The sequence below is a fragment of the Dromiciops gliroides genome, chromosome 1, assembly GCF_019393635.1.
Source record: "Dromiciops gliroides isolate mDroGli1 chromosome 1, mDroGli1.pri, whole genome shotgun sequence".
Lineage (NCBI taxonomy): Eukaryota > Metazoa > Chordata > Mammalia > Microbiotheria > Microbiotheriidae > Dromiciops > Dromiciops gliroides.
The window spans coordinates 352,984,299-353,008,671 of record NC_057861.1 but is presented as its reverse complement, the minus strand read 5'-3'; the positions used below and the strand labels follow the sequence as shown (position 1 = coordinate 353,008,671).

Genomic DNA, 24,373 nt, shown 5'->3' with positions numbered 1-24,373 from the left:
TGCTTTCTGTCATGGGGAGGAGGGTGGGAGAAAAACTTGGAACTAAAAATCCTGTGAAAACAAATGTTGAAAACTATTCTTATATGTAACTGGAAAATAATAAAATACTTTTTAAAAAAGAAATGTTTGTTTAATTTAACTGAATTGGTTGTATGCTTAATAAAATCATAGAAGCCTAGAGATGGAACTAAAAAAATAGATAATCTGTTATAAGTGAAAGAAGAGTATATGTCAAGTTCATGGAACAAGTCATTTAACTTCTGAGTCTTAATTGTCTCACACATAAAATAAGGGAAATAGATTCCTTACTCTCATACCAAGCAAGCAAAACTTACACTAAACATCTTTTTAAGAATTTTTAATTTATTTTTTTGTGGGGCAATGAGTTTTAAGTGACTTGCCCAGAGTCACACAACTAGTGTCAAGTGTCTGAGGCTGGATTTGAACTCAGGTCCTCCTGAATCTAGAGTTGGTGTTTTATCCACTGTGCCACCTAGCTTTCCCCCTTACACCAAACATCTAAATCAAAGTTAGTTAACCTGAGTTTCATGAAGTTTTCAGGGCTAGAAATTTCATATTTAGTAGTTTCAGTTTTACTGTCAAGGCTCCTTCTGATACCTAACCTATAGTTGTGCTACTATGGCTTATACAGTTTCATTTAGTTTGGTTCTCCATGAAAATGAAGAGAAATTGGTCAGCAGCATCTTTCACATCAACAATGTAGAAATATTTGTATCCCTCGGACCAAGCACAGTGGCTTGTATACTAGTTTTCAAATGTTTGTTATCAAATGATGTGCTATATCTTTGGTAGGCCCTTAGTACTATCTGTCTGTCTATCTAGATAAATAGATAGTACAAAGGACATATATATATATATATGTATACATACATATATGAAAATATATACAAATATATGCTAAAGAGCAAATTCTAGACATGACCCACAGCAATGGCTTTAATGTTCACTAAACCCTTAATAAAAAATTATCTAGATTTCACAAATAATCTTATAGTTCACATCAGAGATTCAGGCTTAATAAACACTTTTTCATTCCCATAGCTTAAATCAAGACAAAAGTCTAAAAGAAATAGCCTTTAAGTGTGAATAGAAAACAAGTTTGTGAATTATCAACTGTTCTTTACAGGAGACATTAGTTACGTGAATACACTCTTTAGTAAACCATAAATCTGTAAAAGTCCCTTCTTTAGTCATGAAGACTTGTCCCCATTTGAAAAGAGTCTGAGTCATAGAGAAGGATGACTACAGGAAACAATTAGCCTCTAGAACTGGAGTTCTTAACTTTTTTACGTGTCATGGCAGTCTGGTGAAGTTAATGGGCCCTTTCTCAGAATAATATTTTTAAAACCATAAAATACAAAGGAATGCAAAGGAGATGGATTATATTGAAATTTATATGTATATATATATATATATATATATATATATATATATATATATATATATATATATATATATATATGTAAAATTCACAGACGTTAAGTTAAAAACCACTACTCCAGAATAAGCTTGGACCTGAAGAACAGACAGAAGATTATTTGCCTTACTTTTTGCAGAGGTTCAACATTCCCTGGTATGAAAGAAACATTGCAAATAATGACCAATTTTTTCAGTTTTTATTGGCTTTGCTATTTTTTTTCTCTTTTCTTTTTTAAACAATTATTTGTTATAAGAAATGTTCTTTGTGAAGTGGAAGTGGAAAGGAGATGAGGAGGAATGCAGGTGATGTAAAAACAATAGTTAATTTTTTTTTTCCTTAAAAGACCATAATCAGCTATGCCTGGTGGTGAATGGCTTTAATCTCAGCTACCGGGGAGGCCAAATCTGGCAAAAACTCTTGAGCTCAGAAGTCCTGAGATACAATGGGCTAAATCAATAGCATGTTTGTGTTTAAGTTTGGCAGTAATGTAGTAACTCACTACCCTCCCCTAGGGAAGGGCTGCCAGATTGTCTAAGAAAGGGTGAACTGGTCCAGGTTGGAAATAGTGCTGGTTAGAGCTACCTTGCTAGATTAGATTGATAATAGACCTGTAAGTTACCTCTGTATTTCCAGTCTGGCCAAGATAAAAAAAAAATTATAGTCTTTAAAAAAACAAAACCCCCCTCCCCCCAAAAAAGAAAAAAACCAAACCAGAATACACAGAACTTATGGAAGATTCAAGACAAAGAAGGATTGGGGGTAAATGAGATTGTTGTCTTTTATTCCAGGGATCGGAACCTATCTTAAAAGGTTCATCCCCTTTAAGCCAAGAGCATCCCATCCAGGAGCAAGAGAAAGCAGACTTGAGCTTCTTGGAACAATAACAGACATTTTTATATAGTATTTGAGTGCTATGTGGTCTGGTGGATAGAGAGGTAGCCTCAAAGTCAGAAGACCTGGATTCAGGTTCTGCCTCAGATAAATACTAGCTGTGTGACTCTCAGATGGTCAATAAAAACTCTCAGTTGTCTTGACAATTCATCTAATCTATAAATTACCTACTTATGGAATTTCCTCACATGAGCATTCCCTCTATCAGTGAAATTACAGGCTCAATTTCAACCCTAACACTATACAGGACTTATTCAATAGAAAAAAAAAAGCAAATACAGCAAAAATTGTTCAGTCATGTCCAGCTCTTGGTGATTCTATGGAACATCACACACAAAAACTGTCCATGGGGTTGTCTTGCCAAGAACATTAGTGTTTTGCCATTTCCTTCACCAGTGGATTATGGCAAACAGAGGTTAAGTGACTTGGCCAGGGTCACACAGCTAGTGAGTGTTTGGAGCCAGATGGCTCAGAGTGAGTGAAAATAGTAATTGTTTTCTTGCCTGGACAGAAAATCTGAGTATCTTCCCCTCCCAGACTGATTATTTTGGGAAGGCCATCTTTTGTCTCAATTCTAACCTAGCCTTTAATCACTGAATGGATGTTGCTTCAGACAAATTGAGACCTGAAAAAGGCCTTAGCCAGTCATCCTGACTTGTCTTGACACTGGACTCTGAGACTCTGGAGGAAAGAGTAAGGCTGATGACTTTGTACAACCCTGCCTCACAAATCCAATTTGGCTTGCAAGTTTAGACATCACTCTCCTGATGTTATTGGTCCTCTTCAAGAACAAAGGACAAACAAGAATTTGAGGCTGGATTTGAATTTAGGTCTTCCTGACTCCAGGCCCAGTGCTCCATCCACTGAGCCACCTAGCACTGTTTACATGATATGTTCATTAATAGTACTCAAAGTAGTATAGGCATCACCAGTTAGTTATCCTAGGATCCTTCTTTGCCTCTTTTCTTCCTGCTGCTACACATCTTTTGGCCATTTCAGCACCTACATGTCATGAAAGGAGGCCAGGGAAACAGAAAAAGACCAGTCCATTTTCATATTTTAATGCTTTTCATAAAAGCTTTGTCAAAGGGAGGTGAAGAAAAGATGTGGGAAAGAAGATTGAAACTGACTCAATCTGGTCCCCCTAATTACCTTAGAATTCTTTACACAAGCTTTCCATTTTACTTCAATCAATTGAGAACTGGCTGAAACAGTATTTACACCTTTCCCCTCTTTCCCAAAATGGTCTAGGTACCCTGAAGGACAAAAACAGCTCAATGAACTTACTTCCTAATTCTTTATAAGAAGCTAACAGAATTCTGTGTCTCCTATTTCTATAGGCATATGAATACTCAACACAACTACAATTGCAAGAAGCACAAAAACATGGAGGTTCTCCACATTCAACTGAATACTGCATGAATTTTTTACTCCTTATTCATTCAACAAATTTTTATCCAGCTCCCACCATGTACCAGTCACTGTGGGGATACAACAATGATTAAGTATTCATGACTTCAAATTATTTAGCTCACAGAATTATTTCGTTTTTCCCAAGTAAAACAAACAAGGTGGTCTCGGCTTTGTCCTTGGGGGACATTTGTTCCAATTACAAAACCAATACATAGCACCACTGAAGAGTTCAGAACAATGTTCCTGGAAAAGTAGAGGGTATTATGTGTCTAACAAAATCCACTGGCAGCTCCCCTGCAGAGAGCTTGTGCAGAATTTGTCCATGAGCTGCCCGATTCCACCTGTTTCTGTAGGTCTCCTACTCCCAGAAAGCATTAAACATTTACTAGACTAAATAATTTATAGAATACATGCAAGACTATTTAGATAAAATATCTAGAAAAGGAAGCAGTGATTACAAAGAACCAGCATGGTTTCATCAAAAAACAAATCATGACAGACCAAACTCATTTTCTTTCTTTCTTTTTTTGGATAGGATTACTAAACCAGGAAATAAGGAACATTCTGAGAAAATAGTTTACCTAGAATTTGGCAAAGCTTTTGATAAAGCATTATCACACTTTTCTTGCGGAGAAGATAGAGATATAGATAGAGAGAAATTTTAATTAAACTATATGGAATGAGAATTGGTCAGAGAACCAGATCAAGAAAATGGTTGTTAATGGTGCATACCAAAGTAGCAGAAGCCCTCCAAACAGAAAACCCTAGGGATCTGCTATTTGGATCTGGGCTGTGCAATATTGTTATCAATGATAGCTAAATAGATGGCATGCTCATCAAACAAGGCACAGTGACTTGATACATATTGGTGCTCTCATTACATTCATTTCCTAGTTCCTCAGTTATCAGGATCTATTCCCTCCACATCAGCCACACACAGATGGTCATACCCTTGACCTTCTCTGAAGCCACAAGTGCTCCATTTCCTAGTTAACAAACTCTAAAATGCATATATCTGATCAAAATCTTGAAGCGTTCCATCTCTCCTGGTACCTTATGACCCCTATTCCTATTCCTTATTCTCACTGGGACTCCATTCCCTCCACTCCCCAGTCCTTCCTCAAGTCATCACCCTCGTACTAACTACACTTTCTGCCTTTTAATACTGACCTCTTGGTGAATCAGTTTAGCTCTTTCCCATATTCTACACTCAAATCCCTTTATGCCCATGTTAGATGGACAATAATGCTTTCCCAAACCCTAACTGCAGATTATTTCTACCATATGCTTTCTTTACTTGGATTAATTTGCTGCTGAATGGAGTCAAAGAAAATGAAAAAAATATCAGTAGGGTCCACCACAAATTTCTGTTCCATAATTTGAAGTGCACTCTCACTGCAGCAAAGCAATTCTTTAACACTTTGCTAACTGATTAACTATACCACCCACCGCAGCTGTTATTACAACCCTTTTCATCCCTTTCTCAACTCAAGCCTCTACATGGTATCACCTTCCCTCATGCTACTCCTCCCCCAAATAAAATTAAGCCCCCATCATCCCCTCTGCTAAATCTCACAGAAACCCTTATCTCTTTGATTCCATACTGTCTCCAACAGATTGTCCCTATCATTCCCACTCTCAAGATCTTTCATCTCTGCTTTTCTAATGGTTCCTTCTCTGCCACCTACAAACATACCCATGCATCCCACATTCTTAAAAAAAAAATCCTCACTTTATTCTATTTTCCACTAGCTATTGTCCTATATCTCTCCTCACTTTTGCAGCAAAGCTTCTTGAGAAAGCCATCTTCACTCAGTTATTCCACTTTCTCCTCTCTCTCTCTCTCCCTCTCCCTCCTTTCAAATCCTCTACAAAGTAGCTTATGACCTCATCATTCAATTTTATCTACTCTCTCCAAAGTTACTGATGGGCTCTTCCTTCCTTTTCTCAATCCTCCACATTATTGAGATCTCTGTAGTATTTGACCCCGTTCTCCCTCTCATCCAGGCCATGCCAATTTACTGTAGGTATTTATTAATGCTCTAACCTGGGCTCTCTTCTCTTTTCCCTCTATACTACCTCACTTGATTGTCTCAGTACCTCCATGAGTTCAATTGTGTCTACACAGATGATTCCTTGATCTACATTGTCCAATCTTAGTCTCTTTCCTGAGCTCCAGTCTTATACCATCACTTCCTTCTGGACATCTTAAACTGAATGCCCAATAGTCATCCCAAACTCAACATGTCCAAAACACAATTCATTGTGTTTACACTAAACTCCTCCCTTCTTAGCTTTCCTCTTACTATTTTGGGCACCCTTCTCCCAGTCACTCCAGGCTTGTAATTTCGGTGTCATCCTTAACTCCTGATTCTCATATACACCACATATCCCATCTTTTATCAAATCTTCATTGCTACCTTCATATAATTTCTCATTTATGTACTCTTCACTCCACTCACAAAGCCACCACCCTAGTACACAGGCCCTCATCACCTCTTGCCTAGATTATAATAGCCTTTTAACTGGAACCTCTTCCTTAAATCTCTTCCCCCTTCAACAACCCATCAATCCACTCAGCTGTCAAAGAGATTTTCCAAAAGCTCATCTGAACATTTCACTTCTTATCTACTACTTCTAAGGTCAAATGTAAAATCCTCTATTTGGCATCTAAAGGCCTTCACAACCTGGCCCCTTCCCATATATCCAGCCTTCTTACATTTTATTCTCCATGCCACACAATATGGATCCAGCTACATTGGCCTACATGCTGACTAAAAAAAATACATCAGGGGGCAGCTAGGTGACGCAGTGGATAAAGCACCGGCCCTGGACCCAGGACTCCCTGAGTTCAAATCCGGCCTCAGACACTTGACACTTAACTAGCTGTGTGACCCTGGGCAAGTCACTTAACCCTCATTGCCCTGCAAAAAAAAAAAATACATCAGGGCCATGAATCTTCTGGGTTAATTCCTGAAGTTTCACTGACACAGTCAACGGTGTTTCTAGAAAAAGGCTCTATGTAGTATAGGGTTTTCCACTATGTATTATAGAGTATTAACATGATATATAGTGAGGAGGATCAGTGAGGTTAAGTATTTTTTTTAAATAAACAAATCAGGGCAAAAATCACTTCTTCAGATATACTAGTGTCCCTTTTTGCATTATTTAAAAGTCAAATGAAAAACAATCTATCTCCAATGAAAATAAGAGCAAAAATATCATCACTTTCCTCAAACTATATAACCACTAGCAACTAAACTAGTTGAAATGCAGGGCAGTCACAGCTGACCCAGCATTGAGGATGGTATGTAATCACAATGAATTTGACAGCCAGAGAACAAACCTAAGAGTACATCAACCTCAATGAAGGCATCCTTCCTCTTACAGCTTAAAAAAAAGAGGGGGTGCAAGTGATTTTGAAAACTAGTCCATCATCAGTTCTGCAGTGGTAGTAAGTGACTCAAAGAGTGTGGAATACAAGAGAGAAAAGGAGAAGACCAGTCTATATGTAATAGGACATATCTATCTATGTGGCCATGACTTTGTTGTAGAGTTCTAAACTTCTGGCTTACTATAAGGGTCTCAATGGTTGTTTGTTGGACAGAATGCCCAAAGGTTAGGTCTCATTTCTTCCTTAGGAAGAATGACACCTAGGGGAATCATGATATTTATTGTAAAGGGATAAGATGTAATAAAGGGCAGCCAGGTGACAAAGTGGATAGAATTCTGGGACTGGATTCAGGAAAGCCAGAGTTTAAATCCAGCCTCAGACACTAGTTGTGTGACCCAGGCCAAGTCACCTAACCCTGTCTGCCCTAGTTTCCTCATCTGTAAAATGAGTCAGAGAAGGAAATGGCAAATGACTCTAGTATCTCTGTCAAGAAAACTCCATTAAGGGGTCATGAAGAATCAGGCACCACTGAAACTGAACAACAACAACAACAACAAAAGATACAGCATCATCCACCACATAGACCAGATCGATTGGACTGAGCACTAGGTCTTTCCAGTTAGGCAGACAATCAACTTGCATTTATTGAACATGTATTATGTTCCAGGCCCTGGGCCAAGCACAAGAGACACAAAGAAAGACATAAACCAGCCCCTCATAGTTTAAAGGGGGAGACTACATGCAAATAACATCCACAAACAAGCTATATTCAGCATAAATCGGGAGTAGTCTCCAAGGGAAGGCATTAAGATTAAGAAAGACTGGGAAAGACTTGCAGAAAATGGGACTTTAGCTGAGACTTGAAGGAAGCCAGCAAATTCAGGAGGTGATGCAAAGGGAGAATGTTTCAAGCACTGGAGAAAGCCAGTGAAAATATTCAGAATTGAGAGTGGTAATGTGATATTCCAGGAATAGCGAGGAGAACAGTATCATGGGAATACAGAATGAGGGAAGTCAATGCTGGGATTTCTAATCTCCATTTTCCCATACTCTGTCACTCTCTCAGGCCGCAATTACTTGGCTTATTGTCTTTTGGTTTGCTTTAGTTATCTTTATGGCTTAGTTTTTCTTCCTTCATTGATGCTTATGCTGGGTTTCTGGCATTCCTGAGGTTAAAGTAGTGGCTAGAAGAGAACAACTGGGAAGAGCAGGCGATTCTAAACAGATTTTCAAGTGTTTTAAGTGTTTTGAGCACACAGGAAAAAGTCTGAACTTGATGAGTATAAACCTTAGCTACAGTATAGGATAAATAGCTGAACTAGTAATAATAACTGCTATTATATAGCTCTTTAAGGTTTGCAAAGGGCTTTACAGGAAACAGTCATTTATTGGGCTGGGTCCTCCCTGTCTTGCTGAGGCATGAATTATGACAGCCACTAGAGTCCACCTTGATCAATAGGGAAGCTTTAACCCATTCTGTATCCAACCTGGGATGATTCACTCCTCTTACACAGACTGGTCCTTCCCCATACACACACACTAAGGGCCCACACCATTTTGGTGCCAGACAGTGCAAAAAATACTTTATTGGCTTTAGACCAAATTGTATCCAGAATTCTCTAACTCAAGTGATCCATCACCCTCAGCTTCCCCTAGCAACATGTATCTCACACACACACACACACACACACACACACACACACACACACACACACACACGATGCTGCAGCTCTACATGCATTATTGTTTTTGAACCTCAGAACAATTCTGTGAAATATTATTTATTATTCTTCCAATTTTACACATGAGGAAATAAGGCCCATGGTCCAAAACCAGAGTCAAGAGATGGGATTTGAAGCAAAATCTTCCCATTTTCATGCCCAGTACTCTCTCCACTGTGCCACAGTACCTAGATTTTACAGCCAGATATTATCCGTATGAGTGAAATGAGAAGCCAAGCCTTACCTGCCTGTGCAGCTGTGATCAGTGCTGTGTTCCCCTCATTGTCCTGCCAGTTTACATCAACATGGGGACATTCTGCTAAGGCCACTACAATATCCACAAAACCTTGGTAGCAGGCAACAATAAGGCCGGTCTATAAATAAAAAGACAGAATTGGGTTAGAGGTGGCATATTCTTGATCATAATTTTTCATTCACATTGTTGTCTCCCTCCCTATTAAATGTACTCTCCAAATGCTACAGAAGTCATAGTGGTACAAAAAAAAATCAGTAACACGATGAAGACAGTCTCAGTATATCATAAAACTTGCGGATGAGGTAAAATGACTACAGAGACACAGAAAATGAAATATGTGCAAAAGTTATTTACAAGATACAGCAGCTACAGTAAGGTTCCCAATAAGTCTTATTCAACTGGATAATTAAGTCTCTGGACAATGATCAAAAAAAGAGGAAAAAGCTATCAGGGTCAGCCTCGGAACTCTTGAAAAGAAGAGGTAAGTAGATTTTTCTTTGACGTTAGACATGTCAAATACCAGAGAAGCTTGATTGCAGAACTTTCAAACTTCTGAGTGCTACAAGAGCCAGCTTAGGCCAGCAATCATTTCCCACTAATATTCTCAATGACAACAACAAAAACAGTGGGATCAGAAACCACTATGTTTGAAATACTGACAGGTAGCAAGCAACATGTCCATCTCTATGGAAAAATTTCCCAGTCACTATGATCTCCCAACCTTCAATTCTAACAATGATCTAGTTCTCTGTCAGTAATGCTCTTTTACACCTCTGCCTAATAGAGCAAGCCTTTAGTTAAGCTATAAGTAATTTAAGTAAGTTAAATAGAATAACTTTAAATAAATTAAGTAGAATAACTCCTTACTACAAAAATGCTGGGGGCATGCAACATATAGATAAGCATAATTCTGTCAAGGAAAAATATATTAGTCAAAATGAATTTGCTTTGGAAGTAATAGTTCCTTAAGCCTTTTCAGTTGGTTTCTAAGGGAAAGTGAAACTTAAATAGAAATTAAAAAAAAAAGATTGTCTGTACAAGGTCTGTTCAAGAATCTCTAATAGCTCCTAAACACCCCTAGGATAAAATAGAAATACCCATTTGGCATTTATATCCCTTCACAATCTGTCTCTTGTCTACCTTTTCAGGCTTATTAACTTTTACCCTGTCTTGCTTCAAGTACATTTTATTCCAACTAAACCTATTCTTCCTTGGATATAACATTCCATCTTGCTTCTCCTCCATGCCTGTGCATGGAGCCCTTGTTGCTAGCAGGCACTCCCCTTCCTTACCTTTGATTCTCAGACTCTCTAGATTCCCTTCAAAGCTCAGCTCAAGTCTCACCACCTCAGATAAAAGGCTTTTTTTGGCTTCCTCCGATACTAGGCCCCCCGCAAAGTCTGGACTTACACATGTGCAAATTAGAATGTAAGCTAATACAAAGAAATAGGGATGGAAAGGATGGTTTCTTCTCCTTGGTGCATCCTCCTCCACATCACACCCTCAGGGTGCTGTCCTGGGCCCTCTTCTCCTTTCCTGCTATAGTACTTCATTTGGTGATTGCAACACCTCCCATAGATTTAATTACCATGTCTCTGCTGATGATTTTCTTTTTTTTTTGGTTTGTTTTTGTTTTTTGTTGAGACAATTGGGGTTAAGTGACTTGCCCAAGGTCACACAGCTAGCAAGTGTCAAGTGTCTGAGGCCGGATTTGAACTCAGGTCCACCTGAATCCAGGGCCAGTGCTCTATCCACTGCACCACCTAGCTGCCCCCTGATGATTTTCAAATATATCTATCCTGCTCCACGGTCTCTGACGACAGTATCTCCAACTGCCTCTCAGACATCTTGAATTGGATGTTCAGTAGACATCTTAAGTTCCACATGTCCAAAATGGAACGCATCTTTCTCCCTAAACCCTCTCTCCACTCCTTACCTTCCCAATTAATGTAGAGGGCAATTTCATTCTCCCAGTCCTTCAGGTTCCCAACCAAGGAGTCATCCTGAACTCATTCTCTCTCTCTCTCTCTCTCTCTCTCTCTCTCTCTCTCATCGCCTCTATTGATAGGCACTGCCAAGACCTATCAATTTCACCAACACAACCCCTGGTCTCCTCTTCCACCTCCACCACTCTAAAGCAGGTCCTTATCACCTCACACCTGCTGGTGAGTCTGGCTGCCTTAAGCCTCTCCTCACTTCAACCCATCCCCCACTCTACCACTAAAGTGCTCTTCTTCAAGTGCAGATCCAATGATGTCACTCCCCCTACTCAATAAACTCCACTGCCTCCTTATTGCCTCTAGCATCAAATACAAATGTTCTATTTAGCATTTAAAGCCCTTCATAACCTAGGCCCCTCCAATCTATGTAGTCTTCCTACACCTTACTACTCCCCACCATAGACTCTGATCCAGTGACGCTGGCCTCCCGGACATTCTATGAATAAGACAATCCATCTCTCAGCTCTCAGCATTTTTGCTGACTGTTCCCTATGCCTAGAACATGCACCCCTCACCTGCTCTGCCTACTGCCCTCCCTGGCTTCCTTTTCAGTCCCACCTAAAATCCTGTCTTTTACTGGAAAGTCTTCCCCAAGCCTTTAATTCCATTACCTTCTCTTTCTGTTGATCACATCCTATTTAGCCTGCACATAGCTTGCTTTGTATGTATTTGTTTTATGCAATCTCTCCCATTAGATTGGCAAACTCTTAGAGGGCAGGGACTGTCTTTTGCCTTTTTTTGTATACCTACCACTCAGCACAGTTCCTGGTACATAGAAAGCACTTAATAAATGTTTAATGATTGATTGTTTTCAGAGTATTTTTGCTCATCTAGCAAAGGACTTGATAAGTATTTAATAAATCAATAATTAATCAAAAAGAATTTATTAGGTATATACTGTATATCAACCACTACTGCTTTGTGTTGGGAATACAAATACAATGGATGAAACAGCTTACCAGTAAGGAGCTTACAGTCTAATCAGGGAGATGAAAAACACAGAACAAAGACAACCAGTGACTTGCAAAGACACAGAAATTTCTGGATAGATACAAACTCTGGAACACTCCTTTTGCCAAATCCCAAAATGAAACCAACTCTACACCTGCTACAATGATAAATCCCACAACGTGTACCAAAACCGAAAGGAACAAGGCTATTTTTAGGCAGCTGGTTGTTATGATCCTTCTTCCACAGGAAATTTGTGGAAAGTTGTAGCTGCGTATGCTTCCTTGACTCAACAGAATAAATATAGCCATTTCCATAAATTATGAATCATAAGCCAGAGCCATAAATAAAAACTGAAATTAAGGTTTTAAGAGACCAGCTAGGTCTTTTACTTATTAAACCACATTCAGCACCTAACAATATCAAGCCCAGAAAAAAAGCTATAATAGATATGAGGAATGAATAGTGAGTGAGCCTTCTTTGCCAAAGAAGTTGAAAATGAGTAGAGTCTAAGGAATTGAGGAGTCATGGCTACCACTGGTCCAGGAGACCATTCACTTATAAAATGCACCAAGAGGGCTGCACTGGGTGACCTACTGTTCTTACTTTGCTTTAAGTGCCCTTGAGGCAAGCATGAGGCTATTCTATACACACAGGCAGGGGCAGAAGCCCAGATCACATCCCACCTAAACTAAAAGTTTCCTTTTTTGTCAAGCAAGCAGTATTAAGTGCATACAAATTGCCAGGTACTATTTAGGTTTTGGAGATAAAATGAAGAAAAAAAGGAAGAAAAGGAAAGAAATTCCATTGAGGAAACACAGGCAATGTGAGTAAATCCAAAGTGATTTCAGGGAACACTAATAGTCAGAAGAATGTGGAAAGGCCAATAAATCATGGGATCATAGATCTAAAATTAGAAGGGTCCTCAGAGGACATCTAGTTCAACTCCTTCATTTGACAAATGAGGAAACTAAGGACCAGAGAAGTTAACTGAGGCAAGCTATAGATCCAGGTCCTCTGGCTCCAGAGTCAATTATCTTTCCACTCTACTGCCTCCCAAGAAATACCTTTGTTAAGCAACAATATAGGACTGGGAGGACAGCTAGGTGGTACAGTGGATAAAGCACCTGAGTTCAAATCCAACCTCAGACACTTGACACTTACTAGCTGTGTGATCTTGGGCAAGTCAGTTTTGCCCTGCAAAAAAGACAAAAACAAACAACCAAAAAACCAATATAGGACTTATTACAACATGGATACTCTATAATTGCTACTTCCAGTGGGCATGTGGAGTCACAAGTAATTTTCATTCACTTATATTTATTATTGTTCAGTTGTTTCAGTCATGACTTCATGACCCCATTTGGGATTTTCTTAGCAAAGATACTGGAGAGGTTTGCCATTGTCTTCTTTGACTCATTTTACAGATAAGGAAACTGAGGCAAACAGGATTTAAGTGTCTTACCCAGAGTAACACAGTGTCTGAGGCTTGATGAGTCTTCCTGACTTCAGGTCTAGCTAGCGCTCTATCCACTGTACAACCTATATAACAGATGCCCTATATAATACATATTATAATTTTAATAATAGAAGATTTAATAGTAACTGTGAGTTGGAAGTGTAAGGGTCCCCTATAGTTAGATCTGCAGATGTGCCCTAAGGACAGACTATCAATCTGAACTCTCTGGAACACAGCCCTGAGAAAAAGCAGCAAAAGACCTCTAACCACCAACTCAGAGCCACAAAGCTAATTCTTTAAAAATGTGGTTATCTGGTTTCTCAGATCATGATGGAATAGAAGCAGCAACCTGGTACCTGCCAGAAGTGAGCATTCTGCCAAAAGTGGAAGCTTTATAGAAAAAGAAAAAGAAAACCTAAAAAGCAGATCTGAATTCATCTTGATAATTATGATCTTGAATCATGAAAATTCAGTAGAATCATGTTCGTTACACTGTTTAAGAAGGCAAGAACAGGTAATACATGTTAGAATTTTCAGAGCAAATGGTCAAAACTAGAGGAAAAATGTGTGATCACCTGAAACCTCATCCTCATGCTGACTGATTCAGTTTTTGATACTCAAGGCTGCACTTTCCTCAGTTGCCTCTCCTTTGACTGGAGGGCTGGAAGGCTGAGCAGTCAGTAGTCAACTCCTCCCCCCCCCCCCCAAGCCTTCCTTTTTTTTTTTTTTTTTGGCAGGGCAATGAGGGTTAAGTGACTTGCTCAGGGTCGCACACAGCTAGTAAGTGTCAAGTGTCTGAGGTCAGATTTGAACTCAGGTCCTCCTGAATCCAGGACCAGTGCTTTATCCATTGCGCCACCTGGCTGCCCCTTAAAGCTTCCCTTTATAGAGGGCTCTGAGCTTTCAGAAATTTCCAGGTTACTCTCCCTTCTCTATCAGCAGCTCTGCTTGGTTTTGACTGCTGGGAATATCGAATATCATGCTTCTGTGTTCCTGGTACCTGCTAATAGCCTACCCCTGCTTCTCCCCACTCTCTTTTTTCAGCTTTTTTGCTTTTGTGTGTGTTGTCTTCTCGCATTAGACTGTAAGCTCCTTAAAGGCATGGACTGTCTTTCTTTTTTCCTTTTTTGAAAATCCAGCACTTAGCACAGTGCCTGGCACATAATAGGTACTTAATAAATGTTTGTTGAATTGAATTGAAAATGTAAGGGTCAATTTTATCTGAAAAATCTACTGGTATAGAACATTCCAATCCCTGCAACACCTAAGGAAATAGCATGGAAGGCTTTTCACACATACCAAAAAAAAAAAAATGCTACTACAGTGGCATTTTTGGAATTCCAATTCTGTGAAATGGTATGATACTTCCCCCAAATACATACCTCCAAAAATAAAAAAATGTATACTATCAGCCACAGAGGTATGTAAATGGCATGGTATCACTTAAAATCAATATGCTTTCTGAAATGGATTAAACACACTTCCTACAACTCTGTGACTTAGACTTGATAAACTTTCTTAATTTTCACTCCAATAGTGAAAATCACATCTTGACTGACATTAGCAGTTAATGGTCATAGTGTCAGAACCTCTGGTAGTGTTCAGGGCTAAGGAGGTTGCTGACTTCTAGCTTAAAAACCTAACTCTAGATGTGTTCTATTAGGATCCAGCCTGAATTAATTCTATAATTTCCAGAAGATTTATGTTACAGTCCTATAGATTTGGTCTGGTCGGACTACATTTGGAATTCTTTGGTCAGTTCTGCCATATTTTAGGGAAGACATTGAAAAGCTGAAGCATACCCCGCCAAAATCAATAATGGCAGTGGGGTCAAAACCATTCCATAAGAGGATACAGTGAAAGAAAAATTATCTGCAAGAAGAATTAGGGAAGTGATGCTAGAGCTTTTAACTTTCTTAAGCACTGTATCATGGAAGAGGAGTTAGAATTATTGTGCCTGGAACAATGGGTGTCATTTATAGAAAGATAAATATGAGTTCACTATGAGTAAACACTTTCTAAGAATTATAGCTGATCAGAAATGAATGGGCTACTTGAGGACATATTGATTTCCCCATTTTTAAAAGTAATCAATTAGAAGCTCAAGGCTAGAAAGAATAGCAAACATGTTGGATGGTAGAATCATTGTCTGAAAAGACCTTACCTGTCTAAAGTATAGATATGAATCCAATGTTAGTTTTTTTCTTTTGGGTTTTTTTGGGGGAGGGTAAATTAACTTCACATATACAAAATTAGGGGAGTTTTGAGCATACTGAAAGTTCAATATGATTCAACACAATGGCCTGATAGCCCAGAAAAGCTAATGCCATCTTAAGTTGAATTAAGACTTGCAGAGTGTCAAGAAAGAAGGAAATTATAATTCTACTCAATAACTATCCTCTAGCTTTTCAGTTCCCTTTTCTGTAAATTCCTTTAGATCAGGAACTTTCTTTTTTTGCTTGCATTTGTAACCCAGTGCTTATTAGTACAGTGTCTAGCACACAGTAAGCACTTAATAAATGTTTTTTGCCTTTCCAAGATGAACACATCCCAAAGATGCTGTAGAAGGAATTCCTGTAACTAGAGATATCCTTTAAATGTAAGATTCGTTTATAATTTAGAAAGGGAAAAAAGGGAGCCATAGTCATAAAATAAGGCAGAGAGGCAAAGTTTAAAAATATTCATCATAACAAAACAAAACAACTCCACAAGTTAGTATGTTTATATGTCTTAAGTTATTCAGATTTGTGAGTTGGGTATGAGAAATGTTACCCAGTCACTTGAGACTCATTTAAACTTAGGATCATTGATTAGGTCAGAGGCTAAGAATATAACGAAATTATTCATGTCAACATTCCCAAGGGAATAATTTGCTTTTGAGTTTCATATATCTGCTTTAAAAACTTATGGTGTTCATAAAAGAGATACCAGACCATTCTTTTAGAACTGCAGTGAAATAATGCATTCATTCATTTATAAGCAGCACTTAATTATACAAGATGGCTGAAAAAGTACTGAGACTTTTAAAAGGTCTGATTTCTTCAAGGCAAATGTTAAAGGACACCAACATTCTACAAGTAGCCTGCAATTTCCAACTGTACATCTGATAGTGTAAGCACATGTACACGAATCTATGAATGGAATTTTACTTTTTACTTCTTTGCTCATATAAAAAGTTCTGAAGTCATTACCCAGCCATATCTTAGTTTTCCTCCAATATTCCAGATAAGGGGAAAAGCATATAGAAAAAGTCAACTTACAGTACATTCAATTATCTAGTTAGAGTAGCTAGAAGAAAAAGGTAAATAATGATTACAAATTTATCTTCATGTCCTACTCTCCTCTCCAAGAATTAATGTTGCATCCATGTAATATAATACTGATAACATTAATATAACTTGGAAGGACTTGCATGAACTGATGATGAGTGAGATGAGCAGAACCAGGAGAACATTGTACACAGTATCAACAACATTGTGTGTTGATCAACTGTGATAGACTTGATTCTTCTCAGCAATACAATGGTCCAAGATAGTTCCATAGGACTCATGATGGAAAATGCTCTCCAAATCCAGAAAAAAAAAAAGAACTGTTGAATCTGAATGCAGATCAAACCATACTATTTCTATTGTTTTTGTTGTTGTTATTCTTTTTTTGAGGTTTTTCCTTTTTGCTCTGATTCTTCTCTCATTACATGACTAATGCAGAAATATGTTTAACGTGATTGTACATCTATAACTTATATCAAATTACTTGCTGTCTTGGGAAGTGGGGAGAGAGGGAAGGGATGGAGAAAAATTTGAAACTAGAAATCTTATAAAAACAAATGTTGAAAATTATCTCTAAATGTGACTGGAAAATAATACAATATTTATATGAATGAAAAAAGTACCTGTTCATATCTTATGACCATTTACCAATTGAGAAGTCTCATTCTTATAAAGTTGAGTCATTTCCTTATATATCTTGGTAATGATACTTTTATCAGAGAAAGTTGCTACAAAGATTAAATTTTCCCCAGTTAACTGTTTCCCTTTTAATCTTGTCATTTTTCAAAGAAGCTTGAGGCTCAGAAATATTAAGTGATTTGCCTAAATTTAAACACAGCAACAGAAATAGGACTAGAAACAAATTCATCACCCTTTCCAAAGCTCTTCCAAAGTTCATTCTGCAGTCATTCTACATGCCAAATCTACAGCCAATTTTTCCAAATAACTGTAACATGATAACAAAGTGCCCTACCAGCCCATTAATTAGACTGCTTTGACTTTTTCCCTCTTTCCCTAGAAAGGTTGCAAAATTTTGCCAGGTTATAATCAGAGGGAATATAGTTCAGTGAAAAAAGCATTGGATTTGGAATCAGAGGACATGGGTTTGAATTCCAATTCTGCCAATGAATATCTCCATGACTTTGAGCAATCACTTTATCTCTTTTGGCTACAATTTCTTCATCTATAAAATAAGATGTTTGGACTAGAACTCTAAGGTGCTTTCCAGCTCTCTATTTGATAACTCAAGAGATCTTGGTGGCACAAGTGCTCAAGCTTTGAAGTCAAATAAGAAACATTTAATAAACAAAATTCGATAGAGTAAATAAAATGCCAACTACCTTCTGTTTCTTTCTTCTTTCATTCATATAATTTCCAAACGCAAAAAAAGAGAGATGAGGAGGATTGGGTCAAGAATGAAAGCACTAAATGTACGGAGTCTAAAGACATGGAGTTGCCACAATTAACTAGCTATGTGACTATGGGCAGGTGACTTAAAATTTTCTGAGCCTCAGGTTTTTTTATCTGTAAAATGGGCATTTTAATATTCATGACATCTATACTTGTAGAGTTGTCATGAAACTCATAAAATCCTGTGCAGAAACCACTTTGTTATCATAATGAATATGTCAAGGGTCTTGTACAAATGTAAGTTATTCCTGTATCCTGCTGTCCCCTATATTTTTCTATGTAAGTGTCAAAGTAGTTATATGCAGAAACACGAGATGCACAAATTTAGAGAATCCAAGCCAAATGTCCACATGGATTATTTGTGTATGACCTGTGGTAGAGCATTCCGAACTCATATTGGTTTGATCAGCCATAGTCGGGACACACTGTTACTTGACTCTAACATAGTGATGTCATTTTGGTCCTCTTTGAAAATGGACAACAACCAACAAGCGAGGTATATGCAATAGAGAGGAAGTCAAAGTTAAAGCCCCCTACACAGCAACAAAGCAGCCATTTCTTTTACAAGCACGGTAGCACAGAAGGATAAGGAAACCATATTAAAAATCCATTAAACTGGGAGAAGAGAGAGACACAGAATGAGATGGAGAAGTGTTTGTGTGTGTACACACATGCCCCAAATCCAGCTATGCTTGCTTTTATGAAAATAAGAAGTCCTAGACTTACATACATATCTTACATATGACTGGGGAATTGTTTGATGGCCACAGAAATGTCCCTTGCCTTCCCAATGTTATTTCTTGGGATTTTTATTTCCCTTCACCCTTAACCAGCCTGGGAACTACCTCCTTTACCAGGGCTGGGCCACTGTGGAATTGTTAAAGGCACTAATAATAGTGGTGATATGGAAAGAGAAAGAACATGTTGGTTTTTTGTCCCATACCCCAAACACAACGTCCCCCAATTACAATCCCATTATCCTATCTCCCTACCTAGAAATCAGTCAGTCCAACCCTCTACCCCCTAGCTTTCACGGCTACTCCAGATGTTATAATTCAAGGGTCAAGACAGCCTGAATTTGAATTCCTCAGAATAGTAGACAGGTGACTGGCCTTTTGTCTATGGAGGTCAAATGTTTATTCCCTATAGTGATTTCTCACTAGACAGCTTTGAGGATGGGAAATACAGGGTGTCCCAAAAGTCTTGGTGTGGTTTTAAGATCTTAAAGCATTCCAGATGATGGTGCAAGGGTGGATGGGGATGAGGTGCTGTGTGTGACACTCTGTGAGATGAGAAGATAGAAATGTGAGGGAAAATTTGGGGGGAAGGAGCAATGATGAGATGAGGATATCATGTGAAGAGATTACATAATCTATAGCACAAAGTGGATAAGCAATAAGTAGGAGTTAAGAGGAAATGGTAATGGGACTACAGGAATGAGTAAGTAGATAGAGGGCAGGAGGATAAAACTTTTAATGCTATAATAATGTAGCTCAAGCTACAAATTAGTGGTCCAGCTGTCAGTGTGGATCCTAAGAACCTCCAACCAATCCCCACACCTCATCAGTCTTCACTAGCACAAAATTCTCATGGAATCTTTATTTATATCCCCCTAAGTGTGGGTGTGCCCCAAGGTTCTGTCCTAGGCAGTCTTCTCTTTCTACATTCCCATGAGTTTAACTATCATTTTAGTTAAAATGATTCCCAAATTTATCCAGTCCTAGTCTCTGAAACATCAGTCCTATCACCAACATCCTTTTCAACATTTCCAACTATTAAGTCCACAGGTATCTTAAACTCAACATATCAGAAATATAAACTGTTATTTCCTTCCAATTCCAACCCTAAGGGGCAGCTAGGTGGTGCAGTGGATAAAGCACCGGCCCTGGATTCAGGAGGACCTGAGTTCAAATCCAGGCTCAGACACTTGACACTTACTAGCTGTGTGACCCTGGACAAGTCACTTAACCCTCATTGCCCCACAAAATTAAAAAAAAAAACAAAAACCAATTCCAGCCCTAACTTCCTTATTTCTGTCAAGGGTGTCACCATACTTCTAGTCTTTCCAGTTTGCAACATCAGTGTTATGAGAGACTCCTCATTCTCCCTCACCCCACATATTCAATCAGTAGCCAAGTTTTCTCAATTCTACCCCCATACAATCTCTAATCTGCACCTTTCTGCCCACTCATATGGCTGCTGACCTAGTTTATTTAGGCTCACATTACCTCTTAGACATGAACTTTCTTTTCTTCTTTTCTTTTCTTTTTTTTTGGTGGGGCAATTGGGGTTAAGTGACTTGCCCTGGGTCACACAGCTAGTAAGTGTCAAGTGCCTGAGATCGGATTTGAACTCAGGTCCTCATGAAATCTCTCCCCTCACCAATCCAACCTCTATTCAGCTACTAAAGTGATCCTTCTAAAGCACAAGGCTGACCTCATCGCACTCCTTACCAAAAGGCCTAGTGGCTCCCTACTGCTTCTACAATCAAGCCACAACTCTTATGTCTAGCATTTTAAGCCCATCAGAATTTGGCTTCAGGCTACCTGAATTACATATTACTACCATTGACATATTTTATATCCTAGCCAAACTGGTCTACTTATTGTTCCTCACAACAATATTCCATTTCCCACCTCCATGGCTTCGTACAGACTTCCCCCCACACACCCCTCCAATGCCTGGAATGCATTCCTTCCTCAGCTCTGCTTCTCAGAACCCTGAGTTTCTTTGGAAACTCAGCTCAAATGCAACCTCTTAACAAGAGACCTTTCCTGACCCTTTTCAGTTTCCCTTCCCCATCCCTTGAAACCACTTTTGAAGGACAGACTGATCTTCTTGAGGACAGAAGATCCTGAGTTGGCCAAGACTGTCAGTTACTGCAAATCCCACTTGGGCAGGTGAGCTGGAAAAGAAAAATTGATGTCTTTATCATTGCTTCCCCTCCCTGATCCAATTTTCTTTCATTTATAGTCCATGGTCCAAAAGGAGGGTAGAGATGTCTCCTTCCCTTATTCTTTTCCTTGAGTCTGTGGGGTCAGCAATCTCATCGAAGATCCTACAGGGCAAGTAGGAGGACTTTTGGAAGATGGCTGGAGGTAAACATCTCTGTGTGAGCGCTTATTCTATTTCCTATCACTTAACACAACACAGAATAACCTTTGTGATGACAATATGATATAAAAGTGGTAGAAGAGGGATGAACTGAGAGAACAGAGCCTGAGTGGAATAGGGACTCATAAGCTACAGACCACGTATTTTACATTTTAACATTTTGGGTAATATTTCATTTCATCCTCAAGTTTCCTTATCTATAAAATGGGGATAATAGCATCAACCCTGTAGGATTGTTGTGAGCATCAATTGAGAAATTTACAAAGTGCTTGGTACAGTACCTGGCACATAGTAAACACTATATAAATGTAAGTTATTATTTTTTATCCTCTAGACTAGATTAATTCCAGACTCAGCTGACAAAGGTTGAACCAAACCACTTAGTATAGCTGAAATCCTAAATCTGGGGGGGAATAATCAGGGCGTCTACAGGCTAAGTATCCTCTGGTTTCCAAAAGGAATAATTCAACATCATAAAAAGCTATCTCATATATATACCCCACTAAATCCCCCCAAAAATGACTGATGAGGCCATGAGGTTGATCATTCAAATACATTACTACTTGCTGAGTCACTCAGATAATACATTCCCTCACTGGATAATTAATTCAGTGACACAGCATATTTCTACAAACCTACAGATAGCAGAACTCAAGCCACACAAACAGATCTGACAATGCTTGATCTAATGTTACACATATACAAAGAATAAGCCTAAAGGTATAATTTGAGGAAATTCTCTCTATAAGTTGGTTTGAAGGCCCAGAGCTCATAGGCTAGCCTAGCCCCCAAAACTGCTTTGATTTTTACACCTATCAGTATTACATTTTCCAGACTGCTCTTCTTGATATTTAGGGTTTTTTCTTGACTTTGGTAGGGTCCACCCTGACATATATCACCTCAGAGGGTATCATCTATCATCAGCTCCCAAACTTTAGGATGGTGCCATCATCTCTGTCTATATGTAGTCAAGAATATGAGAACAGTAACCATAAATAACCAAGCATTTGAAAGTTAAGACAGTGAAATTGTTCTTCCATCCCTTTCTATTAAACAAAAAGGGAACAGTCTTGTTCCACTTTTCAACAACTATAGCTACTAGGTTGTTTTTCCTTACAAATAAGCTGAAATCTATTATTTCCCCCACCCCCAATTCTGACCCTTGGGTTTTACTCTTTGAAGATAATGAGAAAATTTTAATCCTTTTTCCATGAAAGTTTTTAAAATAAATGAAGATATAAGATTTCTTCCTCAAATTCCAACCCTAAAGATGAAAATGTAGAGGTTAAAATTCATATCTTCTTTTCTTTCTTTTCCCTCTTGATTGACTTCTATAAGAATCCAGAACATCCCAACATACAAATGATCTATTCTTCCATCTGGGACAAGATGAAGCCTTTTACTGAGCCAATCTACAGAAAATTAGAAAGGTTTTGCACAAACAAAATCAATGAAAGGAAACTAATAATCACTCTCTGCAAGGTCCTAACCTTTTCCAAAAGCCATTCACAATTACTGCCCAAGGGCTGCCTTAGGATCTCCTTGGAGATCCATAAGATCCTGATTTTCTAAACTACAATCATCCATACTGAATTAGAACCCATATTAAACCCCCTATCTATTGGGTTACCCTTCATTCCTTCCATGAACAGATAAAATAACAAAACAGAAAAAATAACAAAAAAAATGTTGTCCTGAATCATTCAATTAAATGAATGACCAGATACTCAGAGAGACTAGGACTTTTTCAGGAAAACTGAACTTTTTTTCTTCCAGTATTTTTAGACTCCATGCCTGTTACCAAAAGTGCTTTTAAATACTATTACTCTATTTTCAACATTGTGTTCTTGATCAGAATCATATAAATGCATTATTTATAATTTAAATGTTTAATAACTATCACCAGTCATCTTACTACCCCTTACAACCCACTACAACTACTCTGAGATCCAGTAACAACAGCTTCCTTACTGTTCCTTGCATAAGATACTCCACCATCCAAATATGGGCTTTTCTGCTTCTTCTCCCCCACACCTGGAATGTTTTCCCTCCTCATCTCTGTTTTCCTGGTTCCCTAGGCCTCAAGTCTCAGCTAAAAGCCCATCTTCTGAGACTATCTCCAATTTATCATGCATATATCTGATTTGTACATAGGTCATTCGCATGTTGTCTTCCACATTAAAACATATGTTCCTTAAGGGCAAAAACTGTCTTGCCTTTCATGTCCCCAAGTCTTAGAACAATACTGGGCACATAATAAGGGCTTAACAAATTCTGTGGATCCACTGAGTCAGGAGATTAAACATTCTTGATTGCTCCTTCCCTACCATATGCTTTTTTCTCAAATGACTTCCTGAGGAGCAGCTAGGTGGCGCAGTGGATAGAGCACAGGCCCTGGAGTCAGGAGTATTTGGGTTCAAATCCAGCCTCAGACACTTAACACTTACTAGCTGTGTGACCCTGGGCAAGTCACTTAGCCCCAGTAGCCTCACTTTAAAAAAAAAAAAAAAAGACTTTCTGAGCCTTGCTCTCTCCTGGTTTTCCTATACTACCAGTCATTTCTTTTTAGACCTCTTTGCTGGATGATCATCCAAGTCTTGCTCCCCTAAATGTGTGGGTCACACTCAAGACTGTCTTATGCCTTTTCCTCCTCTCTCTTTATGCCCTCTCAGTGATCTCATTTGCTCACATGGCTTTGTCCTCTCTAAAATAGAGGACTCTCAACTCTGTACAGAGGGATGCAAAAGTCTTCACGCACTCTTAAACTATTAAACCAAAACAGCTCTTGGGACCCTCTGTATAGCCAGCTGTAATCTCTCTCTAGTATTATATCACCAACTGTTTGTAGGCAGTCATATCTGGATTCCTTTGGAAACAAATTCAACACATCCAAAACAGAATTAATATTACCTTCCATCCTTTGCCCAATCTTCCTTATCTCTGTTGAGGGTACCCCAATTCTTCCATTCAATGAGGTTTATAGCACCAGTTATGTGATCCTTATCATTCTCAAACTGACCCCCAACAACTCCTAAAATTTACCTATTTCTCTGTAAA

The 24,373-nt window shown here is 38.6% G+C and overlaps 1 protein-coding gene across 1 annotated transcript in view; it reads right to left on the bottom strand.

The window, feature by feature from the left end:
- Nucleotides 1-24,373, bottom strand: part of ANKRD33B (ankyrin repeat domain 33B) — a 117,168-nt gene that overhangs the window by 33,186 nt on the left and 59,609 nt on the right. The window contains exon 2 of the mRNA XM_043965451.1: nt 9,105-9,234. Coding sequence (XP_043821386.1) covers nt 9,105-9,234 — 130 coding nt within the window. The remainder of the gene's footprint in view (nt 1-9,104; nt 9,235-24,373) is intronic.